This window comes from Mesocricetus auratus, unplaced genomic scaffold, assembly GCF_017639785.1.
Source record: "Mesocricetus auratus isolate SY011 unplaced genomic scaffold, BCM_Maur_2.0 Super-Scaffold_4256, whole genome shotgun sequence".
Classification (NCBI taxonomy): Eukaryota; Metazoa; Chordata; class Mammalia; order Rodentia; family Cricetidae; genus Mesocricetus; species Mesocricetus auratus.
Genome location: NW_024429182.1, coordinates 130,470,709 through 130,490,469, shown reverse-complemented (window position 1 = coordinate 130,490,469; position 19,761 = coordinate 130,470,709). Strand labels below are relative to the sequence as shown.

Genomic DNA, 19,761 nt, shown 5'->3' with positions numbered 1-19,761 from the left:
GTGGTCTCATTGAGTTTTCTCTTTGCTTCTTGGTTTTGAGGTAAACAGTTTGCTCTGGTATTTGCTTTGGGTTGTTACCAACTGGTACCTTCACCAGAGGTCCAAAACAGTTGACCTGGACTGTATTGGACTATGAGATAAGGATTTTTAAAATTGATTATATTGGGCATTTCACTATAGTGGAAAGAAACCGAGTAACACATGTCCAAGAACTACAAAGTAGCAGCCCAATGGGGCTAGGTGCTCAGTCCTCCAAAGGACAGGAGTGCCCATGAGGCCTCAGAACCTGGCCTCAGGGAGCTTATCAGTGTGTCTGTCAGTGGAGACAGAAAAAAAGGCCAGTGTTGTGCAGGGACAGTGTCCCTGTTACACTGAAAATGCTCTGGGGCCCTGAGCATTCTGAGGGGCTGTGGCTCCTGGAGCTAAGCAGCCCGTGGAAGCTGGCACGTCCTGGAACTGACGAAGCCTCAGGGCAGTATGCCTAGACTGAAGTCGATTCGGAAGCCGGAAGCTGAGGGGCATGTGTCCAGGCAGTACAATCAGCAGAGCACAGCACCACCAAAACATGCCACACGCTTCCTAAGAGCTCAGCCGGGAAGGAGCCAGCAGCGTGTGTGAGAGGGAGAGATAGTTACACGGGTGAGTCCAGACTCTGCCTCACAGGCTTTGTACGCAGTAGGAGGTGAAGGGGGCTCTGGTTGGAAGTGATGGTGTTGGAGGCTCAGCCATCAATGCTGAGGAAAGTGTCAGCTGATGACTACCACCCACACTTGTTGGAGGTGTGGCACTCAACTCCCTTTCCGTCATTCTGAAACTCCTACAGGAGACGGATTTGAAAGGGATGGGAATCTCCTTCCAGGCAGAATAGTGTCTCTGGACCTGGTGTGGCACTCAACTCCCTTTCCGTCATTCTGAAACTCCTACAGGAGATGGATTTGAAAGGGATGGGAATCTCCTTCCAGGCAGAATAGTGTCTCTGGACCTGACCAGACTCTCTTGTGCTATTTGCTTTCCAGGACCAAAGTGCTCCCGGGTTCTGACTGGACCGGAGAGCTGCAGCCCTTGCTAAAGGCAGTTGGAAGACTCAGTTCCAGGAAGTAGACTGTGCTACTCCAAGGGCAGCGATATCTACAGCACCGGATGTTCTCTGTACAGACTGCCCCTGGGGAAAAATGACATTTCCTCTCAGACTAAAAGGAGCAAGGAGGGGGGCTGCTGACAAAAGTGTTCCTTTGGCGTTGGCTGCTATGATGCTCAGAGTCCCAAGACAGACCAATCACAACAAGAAAGTCAATGTGTAGACACAGTAGCCATTTTAGATTATTTAAAGTGAATATTTTTGTAACTTAGGTCTTAGTGATCTAAGCCACAAGTGGTGGCCTCAGGAGCCAGGAATGGTCACAGACCACATTTTGGTCTATGTCATTCTGATCTTTTAAATCTGTCATGCATTTGTAAATGAAGAAAACACCATGTGTGTTTCTTATTAACATGTACCCAAGGCCTCACTTAGAACATCGTGAATACCTTTTCTTGCCTTTAGTTGGTTGGGTTTTATGCTCCAAAGGTGCCACCACGGAGCCTTTGGAACAAGGAGAGCATTGTGGACTGAACTGTGAACTATGTCCCCTTAGGATTCACAAACTGAAACCCTTACCCTAGTGCTTTGGAATGTGACCACAGGTCAGGCTTCCTGTGGCTGACAGAGAGTGATAGCCATCCTAAGAATGTCCTAAATGGCTCGAATGCAATGGGACAAAGCCACAGTGCACCATGGGTCCAGATCTATTCTGCCATTATCAGGGACATGGAAGGAAACCCTAGAAGTTGCAGGTTTGGGGAATGACGTGGGCTGTCCCTGCCTCCAAGAGGTGACTTGTGACAGCCTCCCACTCTATACGATCTCACCTTGAAGCACCTGTGTGGGTCTTCCCTCTGACCCCAGGCCCTTTCCTGGGTCTTCTGGACTCCAAGAATGCAGAGGTCGGGGCTGCTGTCTGTCAGCTGTGTGTGTATACCCTTCAGAAGAGGCAGGAATTGGATGCCATCTTCTGGATTTTTCTGGCCCCGGGTCAAAGAGATGTGGACATCCTAATACTTTGGCATCCCTGCCTCTGGTGATCTGGAATTCTTCAGTGCCTGGCTGTGGGGTGTAGTGTCATGATAATGCTGTATGAATGAGGCCCACACATTTATGAGAAGTGAAAAATGAGCCAGTCTCTAAATAACAACATACAGCTTGTACACTGGATTCATAATAAGCCCCTCTATTTAACATTGATTTTAAAACCATAACTAACCTGCACTTACTTGGCAACATTTAATTAAAATGAAAGTCTAAAGTACCAGACTATCACCAATGTTTTGAGCATCCTAAGAAGCAGCCTACCATGTGATATGAGTTTCTCAAGAAAGTTTGATTGTCCCTTGGTGTCCGCAGGAAATTGACTCCAAGACCACTTGTGGGCCAAGTTTGTTGGAGGCTCAAGTCCTTCTTATGAGACTGTATGGTAATTGCATAAAACCCAAATACTTTCTCTCATAGTCTTCAAATCTTTCGGTGACTGATGGTGAACACTATGGAAATACTTGGTAAGTAGTTACTATCCTGTGTTGTTTGAGAGATAATGATAGGAAATAAGATTGGTACATGATCTGCACCATTCCACATCCTTTCCAATGTTTTTCATTTGAAGGTGACATCTTAGATCTTGTAGCTGTGGAGGGCAGACTTACTCTACTCACTGGAAAACTGTCCTGGATGCTGAAGCTCCAGACTTCCAACTTCCTCCTTACCATGGTGCCAACCTTCCTATTTCCTTGGGGGGGAGGGTGTCCCTGCAAGTTCCATGCCTGACAGTGGAATGATATGTGGAGAAACAAGAATGAAACTTGGTTCAACCCGACGTAGTCAGCCAATGCTGGGCCAAAATTCTGGAGTCTGACACCAGGCAGTATATTTTAGACATATTTAAGCACAGCACAGTTTTGGAAAAAAGTTTCCTGATGACGATTAACTCAGTCCTGTGTGTACAGCAAAGCTTAAGACATGTTTACACTAAAACTCTTTACAAAGTACATATGGCTTCTTCCGTAAAGATGGGTTCTGTTGACTTAGGGACAATGCTCAAGATAAGGGTCCACGGAGAATGACTGAGATAAGTATAATGACTGTAGGGGGTCAGGGTTAGCTTGGCCCTAAGATAACATAGAAGTCACTTAGGCTGTTGTGAAGAACATGTGACATCTCTCATAAGGACTGGTTTAAGGGCTTAGAAACAATGCTCAAGATTTAGGGGGGAAGGCCTGGGATAAACAAACTATTCTGGGGACTTTGAGTGAAGCCTGGACCTACAGATAGTAAAGATCACCAGGTTGTAAACTACATCCTTTCCTAACATTCCAGGAGGAAGACAGGTCAACACCTTCTTCCTTTGAAGAGAGCAGCATGCATGTTTAACTTTTCTGGCTTCTCCAGTGCTCACCTGTGTGCACAAGGACCTGTCACCCTCTCTGAGTGTTCATAACTCTTCTCATACTGTCTGAGCCTGCCTAGCATCACAAAAGCCTTTCTTGTCCCTAGGAGGAAAGGCCTTGGAAGACGCCAGACAAAGCTACCTAGTTGAGGTCTGGGTGTCCTCAACTGACATGGGGCAGGCTGGTGGCTGCTCCTGGAGGGTGAACAGCACAGAGTTCAGGCATAAAGGCGAGTGTTCTTTCCATACCAAGAGTGCAGTGATGGCGTCTTGGAGCCCTAGAAGCTCTGCCAGTCACTGTGCTGTTGTCTCATGATAATTTGCAGGCTGGTCGTCTCCCATCGCTCAAAGTGTGTGCATGATATCCTGACCTACTTTGCTGCCATCATGGAAATGGATCTTGTTAGCATCTACTTGGTAGGCTGAGTCCAGGTTCCTTTTCCTGGATACAGTCAGAGTACAGGCAGCGCCCGGTCTTAGGACTGTGCTAGCTGGCTGCTCCATGTCACTGCTTGGGAGAGAGAAGAACCAAGTCCCCATGGTTCCATCCACAAACTTCGTTTCTTCCCCTTGACATGTCCATGGACTTGTTGGAAGAGGATGTTTTCTCTCCCAGAGAGAGAGAGTGGGGAGGGAGAATATGAAGTTGGAAGGGTAGGGATATGGGAAGAAGGTCTTGGAGCAGGAGAGGGGGAGAGATGGATGTGACTAAAATACATTGTATGAAATTTTCAAAGAATAAATAAAGGATTAAATAATAATAAAAACCCCCACCAGTTCATTTATTATACCTCAGAGAGCACTTCAGACCAGGGTGGCTGGTGCCACCCCCTTTGGAGAAGCTGTGAGGACGAGTTTTGCAGGCCAGGAACTTTACGGCTTTCCTCTAGAGAGAGGGTTGGGCTGATTCCTGCTTGGGGCACCAGGAGCAGTCTGTGGTGAACTTGCACACTTCCACACAGGTTCACACACTGCAGTGTTACATGTCTAAGAGACACTCCTAGGTCACAGGCTTGCACTCTGGAAACGGCGGTAGACTCTCTCCAGCGCCTTCTGCTGCTTTGGTCTGTTCTCTACTCCACAGGCAATGCTTTTGTTCCCACTCCCAGCAGCTTCAGTGGACACCTGTAATTGTGTGCCGGGTCTGTGGGGTGGGGTGGAGGCAGACTGGGCATTCTCTTCTTTATGGTGCGCTAGCTGTTCCAGCTGTGACCGGCTCCTTCTCCTAGGGCCTTTGCACGTGTAAGCTCTCCTGTGTGGGACCCTGAGACCTCACATAAATGCCCTTTCTCAAACAGCCCTAACAGATCTGACCTCTCCCAGCCCCAGGCTTAGCTGCTGGTGTAAGTGTTACAGCTTGGAAGGAAAAGGTATTCTGGCCATCTGAAGTCAGGGGATACCTACGGCTCAGAAGGGAAAGGTATCCTGGCCGTCAGAGGCAGGCGATGCAGTAAGCTGATACTTACCTTTCCCTCCAGAGCTGTAACACTCATAGCCGGTTTCCTGAATTCTCCTCTCTAGCTCTCTGTTTGTGTGTCCACTGTTACCCATTCTCTTGAGTGGAGACCCCAGCAGCAGAGTGTCTTGTTTGGGTGACTGCCACCGTGTCCTGGTGACACTGCCTAATGCTTGGCCAGAGTTCAAGAATCATGGCTAATCATTTGATCTTTGTAACTTGAGGGTGTCAAAAGCCATTTTATCATGTTGAGGGGCTGTGTTGCTTTATGCCACTCACCTGTGATGGCCTGTGCATGCAATTTATCTGTTTTCAATTGTGTTTTCTTTTACTGATGAATCTGCTCATCTTTCATTTGTGTTGTTAAAACATTTTTTAATTACATTTATTAATTTTGTGTGTGTGTGTGTTCACAAGTGTACGTCAGAGGACAACTTATTGGAATTGGTTTTTTCTTTCTACCATCCTAGGAATCTAACTTAGGTTTTCAGTCTTGACAGCATGCTTTCTGACCTAATAAGCCATCTCATCAGCCCTGTGGATTTTTTTTTCCTCGTAGTTGTCATTTACCTTTGTGTGGTCCATTTTCCTTCTAGGTTCCTAACTCTTCTGTAGCCAAGTTCATTATCCTTTCCTTCCACGTTCCCAGTAGTTATGTGAAAGCTCTCACCCCATCCCCCATGATGGCGAGGCTCCAGTTAGGGCTTCATCTGGGCAGGAGAATATGACGTGTTAAAGGTGTGCTGAGCCCATGAGGTACAAGGGGCTGGCTATCAGCACAGCTGCCCACAGCAAGTGACACTGTGCAGGCGCAGGGCAGACAGGACCAGGTTTGTGTCTCGAGATCTAAGCAGGCAGCCTTGGGACACCCAGAGAGAAGAGTTGGTGACCCCCACCCTCACCTTAGGGATCAGCACGGGAAGTGGTGGTGAGGTATTCAGCAGACACAGAGCCTTGGTCCTCAAGGACCCAGGGCCTGACTCACAGGAGGAAATGGGGAGCTGGCTCTCCCCAGAGCCGGGGCTGGCAGACAAGCATCTTCCCATGGAAAGCTACAGGGCAGCCGGGAGCACCCAGCAGTGGGCCGCGAAGGGTGACCTGTGTCTACCCTGGGCAGCAAGGGGACCTGGGAAGGCCAGAGCCTGTGCTGCATTCAGGAGACAGAGGCTACGTTTTTCATTCTAGGTCTGTTTATTTTTAGACAGCAGGAGTCACATCAGCTTGCACACCCCAGCAAATCTCAAGTTTGGTTTTTATAATTTAATTCCAGAAAAGGTTCAACAACATGAGCCAAGTACAACTTCACATTCAAATTTGAGTTCTAGGTTAAGCAGCCTCCAAGGGTACCGCTTGGCAAAGGCGTGGGCATGTGTGCACATGTGTGCACAGGATTTATAAAATGCTCCCTGTTGTGCCCATACGCCCTGCTAACAGTTTCACTTTTCATCATCTGCTGTCCATGTGGGCAGTAAATGTTTGGCAAATATATAATTCGGTGTAAGTCCCATACGATGGGATTTCACAACCGGGCCTAACCGCTGAGATATTACTTAATTTGTTAAAGTGATAAACAAGATTATGATGTGCAAACAAGCAAGGCTTGTGCTCTGGCTGCATCCAAGTTTATTTTACCACGCTATAAACACAGGCCCTTTCTCCGGGCCCGCTGATTGGGTTTCTCCTTCCTTTTGTCGGGAAGAAGAATGTACAGGGGAAGCAGGAGCCCTCGCACTGGGCTTTCGGGCTGTGACTCTTGAAGGAACCCATTCATCCCCACTATTGGGCAATGCTGCCTGTTCAGGGTCCTTCTGAGGTTTCCCATACAGAGCCCTTGCCAACCAGGAGATTCGATCTCACCTTGACCAAGCTGGGCCCCACGCTCCAGGGACTCAGAGCCTTGTGAAACAGGCTGAGAGCCCGGGGTCTTTGGGGAAGGAGGGCCAGGGGTCACAGCCCTCTCTTCCCACCTTGCCCCGAACTGCTCCTCAACCAAAGGTCTCCAGTGTAATTCCATCTGAGGCCTGGCAATAAAAACGGACAGGCCCATTCATATGCCAGGAAGGCCTGGAATGGGGTCACTCTCCCCAGCTCCTGGAAGCCCGTGGAAGAGGCAAGAGAATGCCTCTCTCAACCAGACCCTGTGACTTCCCTTGGGCTGGTAATTCTCCCCATAGAACCTGAGAACTCCCAAACCGCCAGTAGCTACTAGCTTCTCAGCCCTTCTGAACACAGGGTTAGCAAAGAACCTGTTTGTCTTCTGTGCCCTTGGAGGGCTGTAGCAGAGGGGTAAGGCGGCGGCTCGGACATGCTGGCTCCACGCGGAGGCCCTTCCACGGGCATTACCTTCTCTTGCGCGTACACACCTCCAAGCGGCCCAGCTCCTCATAAGACTGGTAGAAGATGTCAAACTCCCTGGCGCCCCAGCCCCTCCAGACAGCCAGGCACCACTCCATGTTTTCGTTTGCAAAGCCGCACACTACCGTGTCCTTTGCCACCACTGCTGCGTCCATCAGGACCCTGTAGAGAGACAGGGTCTGAGAACAGCCACAGGAGCGCTCACTAGGTCAGGGAGGGCTCTCCCTTTTCATGTAAGGTTTTGAAAGGGTGGAGCTACTAAGAGGGTATCATAGACAGCTCAGTCTGGTTCCTCATAGTCTGACTTATGGACTGAGGAGGCTTTATAATGTCCCACAAAAGACCAAGGGCATCAGTTTACATTATAAGCATTGACTGTAAGAGAATAACTCCCTGGAAGACCACAGACTGAGACAAGCTTAGCGGGCATCGTCTGTGCCTCTCTTTGGAATTCTGGTGTCTAGAATAATCTACCAACTGACTATTACTATTCAAGAATGACATAGGAAGGTCAGAGAGAGGGCTTAGTGGGGAAAGAGGCTTGCCTCCCTTGATTTCAATCCCTGGATCCCATGTAAGAACTGGTGGGGACCAGCTCCTACAAAGTTGTCATCTGACCTCCACATGCAGACTGTGACATGTGCCTACATACCACAATGAAAAAAGTCAAATAGTGGCCCATGAGTGCAGCTACACTTGCCAGTGTCCTTGTTACAGGCTTCCCCATTCTGTCCCCACACACTTAGGGAATTCAGAGGCATAGCTTAGACAGAACACCTGCTGCCTCAAAGCCATTCCTGCTTGCGTTGTTTTGACCTGTGGACGGTTTTTGCGTGGTCTGTGGGCATGTTTCCTCTCAGGCTGCAATGGATGACTCCCTGCAGCCTGCTTGCCCTGGCGGTGTCTCTGTGGGGCCGTTGTCCCATCCCTGGGTCTAGCTGGACCTCCTCCCCCTGTGCCGTGTGACTGTGCCCCACGGCACGCCAAGGCTCCCTTTCACCAAATGTCTAGCATCTCTGATCCTTCCTTGCCTTTTCAGCTGGCCAACTCTGGTCTGCCTCCAGGGGGATGACTAAAAGAGATACCAGGCACACTCAGAGTGGCATGCCAAGGTCAACCGACCCGGGCTCTGAACACCTATTTGTCCCCAGAAGCCCAACTTGGAAGCTGGGAACTTCAGCACAAAGTTTCCTTTCGTCAGGTCAGTCAGGGCTTGGGAGCTAAGACGACCTGCTTTCCAGAATCACTCACAGAGAAGATCCACTGGCCCAGGCCTTGCCCAGAAATCTCAGTGCTGGCAGGCGAGGGATGGAGGTGCCATACACGTGACTGACGACTTGTCTTGCTTTGGGCAGAGTGGGACTATGTGATGATATTGAAGAGAGATAAAAGACCTTTGCCCAAGGATGAGTGATAGCCTGTGCTGCCAGCAGGTCTCCTGTGATGTGAGAGACTCCCCGGTGTACGAAGGTTTGGATTCAGGACTTTTCATGGGGAGCTTCAGGTGAGGAATAGACATGGCCAGGGACTCCGGCCTTGAAGACTGTGCCCTGAGCTGGCATCCAATCCAGATGTCCCCACATCAGGGACTGGCATGTCTCCTAGTGGAACTGAGTCACGCTTTTAGGCTTAGAGAGGACACTAGCAGAGTATGACCGTGTCACCTGGTTCTATCTGGTGCTTCATGGGCTAGTGGGTCCCCTGATAGGACTCTCCTGTTTTCCAGGAAGGGCAGTGAGTCATTTGGAAGGACCATCATTTCAAACACAGCTGAATCTGGCCCTGGAGACACACCTTTGGCAAGGCACTTGATCCACAGGTACCCTGACACCCCACAAATAGATATCCTTGGGTGAGTGGCTGATGTTCTGCTCAGCTGTCATGCTGAGCCCCGGGAGCTGCCCGGAGGACCCTGCCTTGCGTCTGTTTTGCCTTTTGGCCCACCCTGGTGGATTGACATGCTTATTTGTGAGAACATAGGGCGGCAGGGCTGCTGTGCTATCTAGTGGACATGGCAGTGTGTTCTGTGGTTCCCCTCCGCCCTCCCCAGGGCCCTATGGAATGGTTCTCACAGTCTTACCCGTGAGAGGTCAGTTCTCGGGCTTTTAAGACGGCGATGACTCTGCCCCTCTGGGCACCTGAATTCTTCTCCAGGCCAATAACAACGATATCCCCGCCATGCCTAAGAAAACAAAGCCAAGAAAGGGAAAAGTGTGTTCAGGAAGCTGGCCTCTCCAGCGGGTATAGCACCGGTGAGCAGGTAGGTTCACAGCTTGGCGTTTTTGTGACGGGAGTGAGAGCGGAGGCCGTGTGACACGGGGAAGGACCTTCTATAGGGAACCTGAGCATGGTTCTTGTTTGGGGGGCACCTTGAATTTTCTGATGGACAGGTGAGCTTCCGGTGTGCATATTCTTAAATTTGTTTGGGGATCACTCCCAATTTTTGTTTTGAGACAGGGTTTCTGTGTGTAGCTTTGGAGCCTGTCCTGGCACTGGCTCTGTAGACCAGGCTGGCCTTGAATTCACACAGATTCTCCTGTCTCTGCCTCTAGAGGAGTGCTGGGATGAAAGGCGTGCACCACCACTGCCCAGCTATCACTCCTAATTCTAAAAGCAAATGGCGGAGCCTTCTTGAGAGAACTGCCCGGATGGATCTGCAAATCTTTCAAGAAGCTATGGGTTCCATCACCTCAGTCCCAAAGCGAGAGCACCGGACAGCTCAGACATGGCACTCCCACTGGAAACCACTTACCTGGGGACCCAAATGAGGTCTTTGACAGCAAGGACCTTCACAGCCTGCAGGTGTTGACTGAACGTCTCCCCATCCATGGGGGTCAGGTCAGGCTCAGATCGGTCAGAGGTGACGCTGGGCCTGTCTGGGTCTTCATAGTCAGTGGAGAAAGGCACACTGGAGTAGCTGGTCAGGGAGCTGGGCAGACTGGACGGGGACCTGGGGTCTCGGTGGGGTGGGGACGAGCAGTAGGAGGACATAGAGCAGTAGTCAGTGAGTGAGTCCTGGTGGGTCAGGATCTGCATGCCCAGCTCCTCACTGTACATGATGCTCACGTCTGCAATGCACTCCTCCTCTGGCTCCTTTGAGGCGATCATGTGACTGCCTGGGGCTTCTGGGGCCGAGGGCTGCACAGGAAACATGTCCCTGAGGGGGTTGGGGTCCCCGCAGAAGTACCGGGCACACAGCTGGTAGGTGGCTGAGTGGTACATCACTAAGGAGTTGGCCTTATCGTCCAGGCACCAGACCACCTCCTCCCCTCCGCAGTCTGAGCTGCACACCAGTGATGCGGCCGAGGAGGGGGCTGCGAAGGGCTCCAGCCGCCTGCTGATATCCAGGGCCGTGCAGTCGATGACAAGGAGCCCAGGGCCGTTGCTGTACCAGACCTCAGACCCACTGTTGACCACTTCCATTGCCTTCACTGGGTAGGGGTTCTGCCGGGCATCTTCATCTGGGATACAGAACTTGGACCTGTTGGCTGTGTGTGAGCACAAGTAGGAACAGCTTTCTTTTGGGGTGCCCCGGACCACCGGAAACACAGCCACAAGTCCATCAGCCAGGCCGGCCAGCACCAGAAAGGAGTTCTGTGGGGAGGGGACAGGGACATGAAGCGCCTTCATGTCATACATTCTGGGAGAAAAACCACAGGCACTAGATCCATCTCCACATGTGCCTCAAGTGGGCATGTGATCTCCATTAACGCCTCAGAGAAGCTAGGCCTTTGAAACCCTGATCTGTTCGGGAGTCTCAGGCCTAGATGAGAGAAGATGTAGCTTACTTAGCCCGGCAGAGCCACTGTCCATCCTTGGTGCTGCAAGGCAAGGGTGTGCCAGGGAATAACTGTCCACAGTGCCAAGGGCGTCCGGCAAGGGTGCCACTACCTGGGACCAGTCCTTTTTGCATGAGCAGCGGGGAGCTGCTTTTCATGAAGGCTGCAAAGGCCTCACTGGAAGGCAGGGCAGAATGACTTTCCTATCGTAAATAGCTTATTAACACAACTGTGGTAGGCAGGAGGAACTCTGCCCACGCTAGGTGGAGTGCTCCAGCAAAGCAGGGGCCAGATCTCTGTGCCCACCACTGCCCCCTTGGCACTGGACTGGCCTAGGAAGGGTTAAGTCCCATTCATCTCTGTGGCCCTGGACTCTATTGCTCCCATCAAGTAGACAACATATGTTTCTAGAAGAAACGGCTTCTAACTTAAACTCTCCACAGAGTCTTGGCTCCATGGGCTCGCACACACACTCTGAAAAGCCTATGCTGACACTAGCATGATTTCCTCTGTAGCTACCCACCAGAGGTCACTAGGCAGAGGTCTGAGTTGCAGGTAGAAAGCCAAACACAGGCTTCCCAGGTTATCTCCCTGAGCACGCACAGAGTGAGGTAAAGTGCCACAGAGCCAAGTGAGAATTCAGGACAGAACAGGATCCAGCCTTGTTCCAACCGGAGGGAATGGCAGAAAGCCACTTTGTTGAGAGAGAGAGAGAGAGAGAGAGAGAGAGAGAGAGAGAGAGAGAGAGAGAGAGAGAGAGAGAGAGAGAGAGAGAGTGTTGTAGTGGGGTGGGCTGGCTGGTCAGGGTAGTGGAGTGACCGGCCTCTCACTCAACACCACAGTAGGGAGCCCTAAGAAAGTGTCTCAGACTCCACCTTGAGGATTTAGGTCAATAAAGCAGCCAGAGCAAACAGGCCATAAGTCTTTCTGGGTCCTGGCTGTGCCGGCCAGCGTGGGGAACACCACGTCCGTCTGGTGGGATGTGAGTGAGCTTGTGCAAGAACGCACGGGTCTGCCCTGTGTGGCCTCTGCAGGCCGACCTCCACGGGGCAGGCACCCTGCCTCACACAGAGCCCGCTTTATTCTCCCTGCTAGGGCAGGACGTGCAACCTGGCTGGGGCTCTGGCCGTCGGGGTCCTTCAATAATGCTTTGTGTCCAGTTCTCCCCGGCTCTGGCGCAGGGAGATCCCAGCTGCTCAGGCCTGCCTCTGGGGCTATGACCATAAATGACTCTAATCATCTCATACCAATTTTGCATCTCTCCTTTTTCCTTTTCTAAAGAAATGAAGCTACAGCAGCAAAGAGAGAAGAGCCCATAGATTTGGGGACTGCCAGGAAGTCACAGTCACACTTAGTTGCCAAGTGAGCAGCCTGGAACTCTGGGATCCATAGGGTCAGAGACTAATTCATTACTATTATCGCCCCCATTGCATAGAGACAGATGAAGATCACATAAGGATGACCAGCACATTTTAAAAAATGGTGCAAGGAAGTGTGCCTTATTCTCTGGGGGAGAGCATGTGTTGCATCCCCGGGCCCCTCAAAGCCTTTCTGGATCCAAGGGAGGGCAGCAGAGCACGGGAGAGCAGGCAATGCTACACCACTTCTCAGAGGAGAGGTCATGGCTCTGGATCCTGACAGTTCACCAGGAGGGTGGCTCCTGGACAAGGCTGGGAAGGTGAATCCTCTGCATCTGCTGTTTGATGGAGAAGGTCCAGGACCAGTGCAGTGATGGCCTGGCCAGCCCTAGTGAGGCTGGATTCAATGCCAAGATGTGGTGGAGATGGCTTAGCTTAGAGGTGGGGAGAACACCAAGTGGATGGGTTAGGAGGGTGAGGAAGTGGGTCTGCTGGGCGGTGCTGGGCAGTGTTGGGAAGTGTGGGGCAGTGTTGGAAAGTGCTGGGCAGTGTGGGGCGGTGCTGGGCAGTGTTGGGCAGTACTGGGCAGTGTTGGGAAGTGTGGGGCAGTGTTGGGCAGTGCTGGGCAGTGTTGGGCAGTGCTGGACAGTGCTGGGCAGTGTTGGGTGGTGTTGGGCAGTGCTGGGCGATGCTGGGCAGTGCTGGGTGATGCTGAGCAGTGCTGGGTGATGCTGGGCAGTGTTGGGCAGTGTTGGAAAGTGCTGGGCAGTGTTGGAAAGTGCTGGGCAGTGTTGGGCAGTGCTGGGCGATGCTGGGCAGTGTTGGGCAGTGCTGAGCAATGCTGGGCAGTGTTGGGCAGTGTTGGGAAGTGTTGGGCAGTGTTGGAAAGTGCTGGGCAGTGTTGGGCAGTGCTGGGCAGTGTTGGGCAGTGCTGAGCAGTGCTGGACAGTGCTGGGCAGTGTTGGGCAGTGCTGAGCAGTGCTGGACAGTGCTGGGCAGTGTTGGGTGGTGTTGAGCAGTGCTGGGCGATGCTGGGCAGTGCTGGGTGATGCTGGGCAGTGCTGGGCAGTGTTGGAAAGTGCTGGGCAGTGTTGTAAAGTGCTGGGCAGTGTTGGGCAGTGCTGGGCGATGCTGGGCAGTGTTGGGCAGTGCTGAGCAATGCTGGGCAGTGTTGGGCAGTGTTGGGAAGTGTTGGGCAGTGTTGGGAAGTGCTGGGCAGTGTTGGGAAGTGCTGGGCAGTGTTGGGCAGTGCTGAGCAGTGCTGGGCAGTACTGGGCAGTGTTGGGCGGTGCTGGGCGATGCTGGGCAGTGCTGGGTGATGCTGGGCAATGTGGAGAAATGTTGGGCAGTGTTGGGCAGTGCTGGGCAGTGTTGGGCAGTGCTGAGCAGTGCTGGGCAGTACTGGGCAGTGTTGGGTGGTGCTGGGCGATGCTGGGCAGTGCTGGGTGATGCTGGGCAATAATGGGCGATGCTGGGCAGTGTTGGGCAGTGCTGGGCGATGCTGGGCAGTGTTGGGCAGTGCTGGGCAGTGTTGGGCAGTGTTGGGCAGTGCTGGGCAGTGTTGGGCAGTGCTGGGCAGTGTTGGGCGGTGTTGGGCAGTGCTGGGCGATGCTGGGCAGTGTTGGGAAGTGTTGGGCAGTGTTGGGCAGTGTTGGGCAGTGCTGGGCAGTGTTGGGCAGTGCTGAGCAGTGCTGGGCAGTACTGGGCAGTGTTGGGTGGTGCTGGGCGATGCTGGGCAGTGCTGGGTGATGCTGGGCAATAATGGGCGATGCTGGGCAGTGTTGGGCAGTGCTGGGCGATGCTGGGCAGTGTTGGGAAGTGCTGGGCAGTGCTGGGCAGTGTTGGGCAGTGTTGGGCAGTGCTGGGCAGTGTTGGGCGGTGTTGGGCGGTGCTGGGCGATGCTGGGCAGTGCTGGGTGATGCTGGGCAATGTGGAGAAATGTTGGGCAGTGTTGGGCAGTGCTGGGCAGTGTTGGGAAGTGCTGGGCAGTGTTGGGCAGTGCTGGGCAGTGTTGGGCAGTGTTGGGAAGTGCTGGGCAGTGCTGGGCAGTGCTGGGCAGTGCTGGGCAGTGCTGGGCAGTGTTGGGCAATGTGGAGAAATGTTGGGCAGTGTTGGGAAGTGCTGGATCTTTGAGAGGATGTAGACACAGACAGAAGGGAACCAGCTGCCCAGTGATCAGGGAAGATGGTGGCCAAGGCAGGGTGGGGAGAGGCTCCTGATATCTCTGTCCGGAGAAGTGTCCATTTGCAACAGCTTGCTTCATCATTTACACCAAAATGAACCTTATCTGAGTCAGGGTCTCTGGCATTTGCCCGTGGACAGTAGGCACTCCATGTTAATGATGGTGACCTGGGCTAGGTGGCCCAGGAAGGTGTGTCTCCACTGTCCCCAGCTCAATTCACTGTCCCACATAAAGTGACCAACCAGCTGGTCTCCAACTCACAGAGATCTGCCTGCCTCTGTCTCCTGAGTGCTGGGATTAGAGGCTTGCATCACCACCGCCCGGCCCCACCTTACCTTTTTAATAACAGGCACTGCTAAGAAGCAAGTGACCACAGCCGGGGTATCCAGGGCCTGCTGGGGCATGCTCAGTGGACACATGCCTTTAAGGCTGTAGATATAGATTTTCTGGTCCTGCAGAAGGAGATGAGCCCACTGTAAGAGCCAGTGAAGGAATGACTGGCATGCCCTACTAGGATGCTTTCAGCCTGGGGAACCCCTTTGTACCTTAAAAAGGCAACATTTTGTTTTGTTTTTCATTTCTGGTTTTGTTTGTTTGTTTGAGACAGGGTTTCTTCCTGTATCCGTGGTTGCCTGGAACTCACTCTGCAGACCAGGTTGACCTCAAACTCAAAGAGATACCCCTGCCTCTGCCTCCTGAGTTCTGGGATTAAATGCGTGCACCACCACTGTCCAGTAGTTTCTGCTTTTTGTAGAAACTTTGAGAAAAAGAACAGTCTTGAAGAAAATAAACTCACTGGTAGTCCTTAGGATGGGGGGGCAGAGCGTCTCAGAAGATTGTCGTGGGTGTGCATGAGCATGCCACTAACAAAGTGGGGTCACAGGACAGTGACACTGCCTTAGGCAGAGCCCTTTCACTCCCTTTACCACTGATACGGGGTCAACTTCACTGTCCATTACTAGTTTTTAGTGAATTTGTTGTCGCTACTAAGAATTACATTGGGACAGGCACTCTCCTCTTTGTGTCATCTCTTAGAACAAATTCTTTATTCTTGATGTCTCAGTAGCATGGGTACTTTTGGAGAATCTCACACATAGCCATATTTCCAAACAGTCATTTAGATGGACTTCAATGATCATAACCCCAGAGCATGTAATTTGGGGCAGTCTTTGTATTTCTCACAATACAGCTACTCAGGTCTTCCAATGACTTCTGGATATGGAGCCAAAAGGTCTTCAGAGATGATCTGTGCTCTGTGGCACTCACGGTATATAAGGAAACATGGCACACCACCAACACACCCAGTTTCTGTGGTGATATCTTTCTTTGTACAAATAAAGCCGGTCGGAAGGTCAGAGAATGGAACTTGCCACTAGCTAACCATAGAGGTCTGGAGGTTTATATAGACAGACAGGAAGTGAGATGGCTGGGCAGAGAGAGGCTATAGGCTGGCAGAAACAGGAACTCTCTCTTGTCTGCTGAGAGGTTAAGGAGGTAAGGTGTGGCTATGGCTTGCTCCTTCTCTCTGATCTCACAGCATTCTCCTTTTTAAAAAGAAAATTATAAACTATTTGGCCGATGTCTAAGGATACTTATTGGCTAGCTGTCTCTTAATTATTAACCCATTTCTTTTAATCTATGTATCTCCACATGGTCTTGGCATACCGGAGAATGCCTGGGCATCCTACCTTCTCAGTGGCTACATGGCGTCACCCTTTCCACCCACGCCCTGTATCCCTCTGCCTAGAATTCTCCTAATCTGGTAGCCCCACCAATACTTCCTGCCTGGCTATGACCTGCTCGTCCAGGCCAAAACAGCTTTATTCGTCAACCAGTAAGAGAAACATATATTCAGAGCATATAGAAGAACATCCCCCATCAAGTTTCTCCTGCTGAGATTATCCACCTGCCCTCACCACCCTGAATCCTAGCTCCCAGCTGGTGGCAAGCAGCAGTCCAGCAGCTCTCCTGGTGACCTACAGGCGTGATGGCATTGTTCTAGGGGCTCTCAGGCACAAGCTGGGGTTACCCGATAGCCAGGTTGACCTGGAAACCTTGTATTTTTACAAACCTGGTTCCCCCCCCGGAACTGCACCCCTGCAAAGCCCACCCTTCCAGGGACCCTGCAGGCTGGCGGTTACCTCGGTGGCTATCCACACTGAGCTCTGGACCTTGAGTTGGCAGCTCAGCTTCATCCCAGCACAGGCCATCCTCTGTACTTCCAGAAGGCCCTTCTCTGTGTTGACCACTGTGTAATTCCTGTGGTTGGCAACAACTTGTGGTCAGTCCCAGATAGCCAGCGGCCACCACCTCCTTCCCCAGGCTGGTGCAGTGGCCTTAGAATAGGTGTGACCATTTGAGTATCAAGGGTCTGTCCCGGCTCACATTTTAAAGAGTCAGTTGCGGGTGTAGACACTGCCGTGTGTGACTGAGGTGAAGTATAAAGCAAACACTGTCAGGTAGACGGAGGAGGGTCTGTCCAGCATCTGCAGACAGGTTGCTCTGGAGTCACAACAATGTGCTCCCAGAAGCCTACAGCCTCCTGGCTTCTCCCAAGTCAAACGCTCCAGGCCTGGGCCTAGAGTCAGTTGTAGCATTGCTTTTGATCTTTTTGAGGGGCTCTCCACGCGGAGGCTCATTCTTAGTCGTGAGTGCCGGCCTTCGCTTGGCTTGTTGTTAGCCAGCTTTTCTCAAAGTAAACTAACCTGTCTACCTTTTCCCTCTGGGCTTTTATCTTTCTTACTTCTGTATATCTTGCTTTTCTTCTTACCCAGTGGCTGTCTGGGTAGCCGGGTGGCCGACCCCGATGTCCTCCTTTCTTTCTTCTCTTGTTCCTTCTTGTTTCTCCTTCTAGTTATTCTCTCTGCCTGCCAGCCCCACCCATCCTTGCTCCTGCCTCACTATTGGCCATTCAGCTCTTTATTAGATCATCGGGTGCGTTAGACAGGCAAAGAATCACAGCTTCACCAAGCTGAACAAATTCAGCATAAACAAAAGCCACACACCTTAAAATAACATTCCCCAGCAGACAGCCATTAGATGAATGCTGCTTCCCCTTGGTACTTAGAGACCGTGTCTAGATCATGGGTACTCATGACATTTCTTTGGTTCTGGTTTTTAGTCCTTTCCAATGGACATAACCGGACATAGGAGTTTATTTTCCCCTCTATTCATGCCTCCCTGCTACCAGCCTAAGACCATAAGATCCATGCAAACTTAACCAGGCTGACCTCAGGGAAACTGTGGCATCCATTCCACCAATCCCACCCTACTGAAGCCTCATAAGCCTCCCCACAATGCAAGACCCGCAAGTGCTTTCTACTAGGACCATCTGAAGACCAGTCTACCCTACGGAGCTCTCACGTTGGGAGGAGGGTGACACACACACTGCATGCCATCACACAAGACCCTGACCCCCACGGCGATCCCAGCCCTTGCCCCTCCCCTCCCCATGCACTTGCCTCTGGGTTCCAGGCACTCCACTCTTTCTCAGACACGTTGCCCTCCGCTTCCCACTGCTCTCTGGGGCATGCAGTGTTGATCACCAACTGCCCCCCCTTTCCCAGCTCTGCAGCTCACTCTGCGTGGGTCATATCTAGCTGGGGACTTGCCTGCTTCTGTGGGCCATTCTGTATTCTCCCCATTTTATGGTCTCAGGCCCCGGGCATTCTCTCTAAATGCACCCTTGAGAGCCCCTCAAGTCCTGCTCCCTCTCTCCTTGCTGGAGAAATTGTGAGGTTTGTAAGCTACCTTCCGCAGTCTGGGAGCTGGGGTGAGCAGACCCTGGGAGCAATGGCCATGTAGGCAGGCTGGTGGGTTCCTTCACAGTTTGCAGGGGTCTCAACACTGCTCTGCAGGCATCCGGGCTCCACAGACCATTGAGGCCACTTTTGGATTCTCTCCTTTCTTCCGGGATATCTCATTCCCCCATTCTCACTTTCTTCCTGCCGTTTCACTCGACTGGAAGGGACTGTGTGGTGTGGCCACTACTGCAGGGCGACTCTTCGGCTCTGGCCCCTGTCCCTCTCACGCCACTCCGTTGGCTTCTACACTTGTCCACCTCCAGCATCATCTAACGACCTTCCAGCTCAGAGTGTGAACAACTTCATCTTGAAGCAACACTGTCCCTGGCAATGGGTTCCTGACCCACCCAGGCTCGCCCTTTCTTTATTCCCCGTAGCTGCAAAACTGTGCCTCTGTCCATTCTGTTTCCTCCCTTCTTTTGTCTTGACTGCCCTAACCAGGCTTTGGACTCTGCCATCTGCTAAATCATGTGTGCCATCAACATCATTGCTTTTCTGTTCCCAGTGCCACCCAAGACACAAGCAGGGAAGGACATGCCAGAGACATTACCTGGACTCCTCCTTCCCATCCCAGAACACCACAGTGTACTCCTGGCCCTGGGAAGAAAAGAAGGCTGACTGCTTCCCGCAGGGCAGCATGTACATGAAGGTGGCGAAGGTTGGGTCCTTCATCTGGCTCACGACAGACAGGGCCAGCGGGCGCTGCGGGAGAGAGGTCCATAGTGAGCACTGCTGTGCAGTTTTCCTGCACACCACCACCTGGCACCAGCTATGGGCGTATGAGAATCTCTCCACTAGGGTTAGCCTAACACGAGACTGAAAAGGCTTCAGAACACCCTCCCCCTCCAAAAAATAAAGGTCATGGATAGTCTCTGGGTCATCATGGCCACAGTAACAGGCTCAGTTTATGTGGAGACAAAGGTCCGTTGTGTCGCACCTTAATCCCAGGGGCGTGAAATTTTGTCTCAGATAGTATTCATAATGCATTATATTAACTATCTGTTCTGATGAACAAGTGCTAAGGTTGATTGTAAGGGCTCTTCCAACTAACACAGAGCTGTCTTTGATAATGTAGCAGGGTCCCTGCTTCTCACAAGCAAAGTTTCCACAGAGATGCATGGTTTCCCCCTGTTCCTGCATGGGGACTATATTGCCACAATGGGTTTGATATACAAATTGAGTGATACTCAAAAAGTTCCAGATTCCAGAGCATTTTGGAGTTTGGATCTTTACGATGTTCAACTAACACATAAATATTCTAAAAATCTGGAAAACTCTAAGCCTTGAAATACTTCTGGTCCCAAGTACACAAGTTGGGGATAAAAAATGTAACATTTCCACAGACAGACAGA

General features: G+C 51.7%; 1 protein-coding gene and 1 long non-coding RNA gene across 4 annotated transcripts in view; one reads left to right on the top strand and one right to left on the bottom strand.

The window, feature by feature from the left end:
* The first annotated feature begins 482 nt into the window (after positions 1-482).
* LOC110343599 lies at positions 483-2,537 on the top strand. The gene is made up of 2 exons (XR_002385886.2): positions 483-639; positions 1,017-2,537. It is a non-coding gene; the product is annotated as an uncharacterized LOC110343599 (long non-coding RNA).
* Positions 2,538-6,104: 3,567 nt separating this feature from the next.
* The window catches only part of Lrrk1 (leucine rich repeat kinase 1), a 138,452-nt gene continuing 124,795 nt past the window's right edge, over positions 6,105-19,761 (bottom strand). For all 3 annotated transcript variants that reach the window (XM_040730655.1, XM_040730659.1, XM_040730661.1), the window contains 6 exons: positions 18,960-19,111; positions 16,748-16,865; positions 14,942-15,058; positions 10,040-10,881; positions 9,368-9,469; positions 6,105-7,449 (listed from right to left, as the gene is read on the bottom strand). In XM_040730655.1, the coding sequence (XP_040586589.1) occupies positions 7,272-7,449; positions 9,368-9,469; positions 10,040-10,881; positions 14,942-15,058; positions 16,748-16,865; positions 18,960-19,111 (1,509 nt within the window). In that variant the 3' untranslated portion in view covers positions 6,105-7,271. The remainder of the gene's footprint in view (positions 7,450-9,367; positions 9,470-10,039; positions 10,882-14,941; positions 15,059-16,747; positions 16,866-18,959; positions 19,112-19,761) is intronic.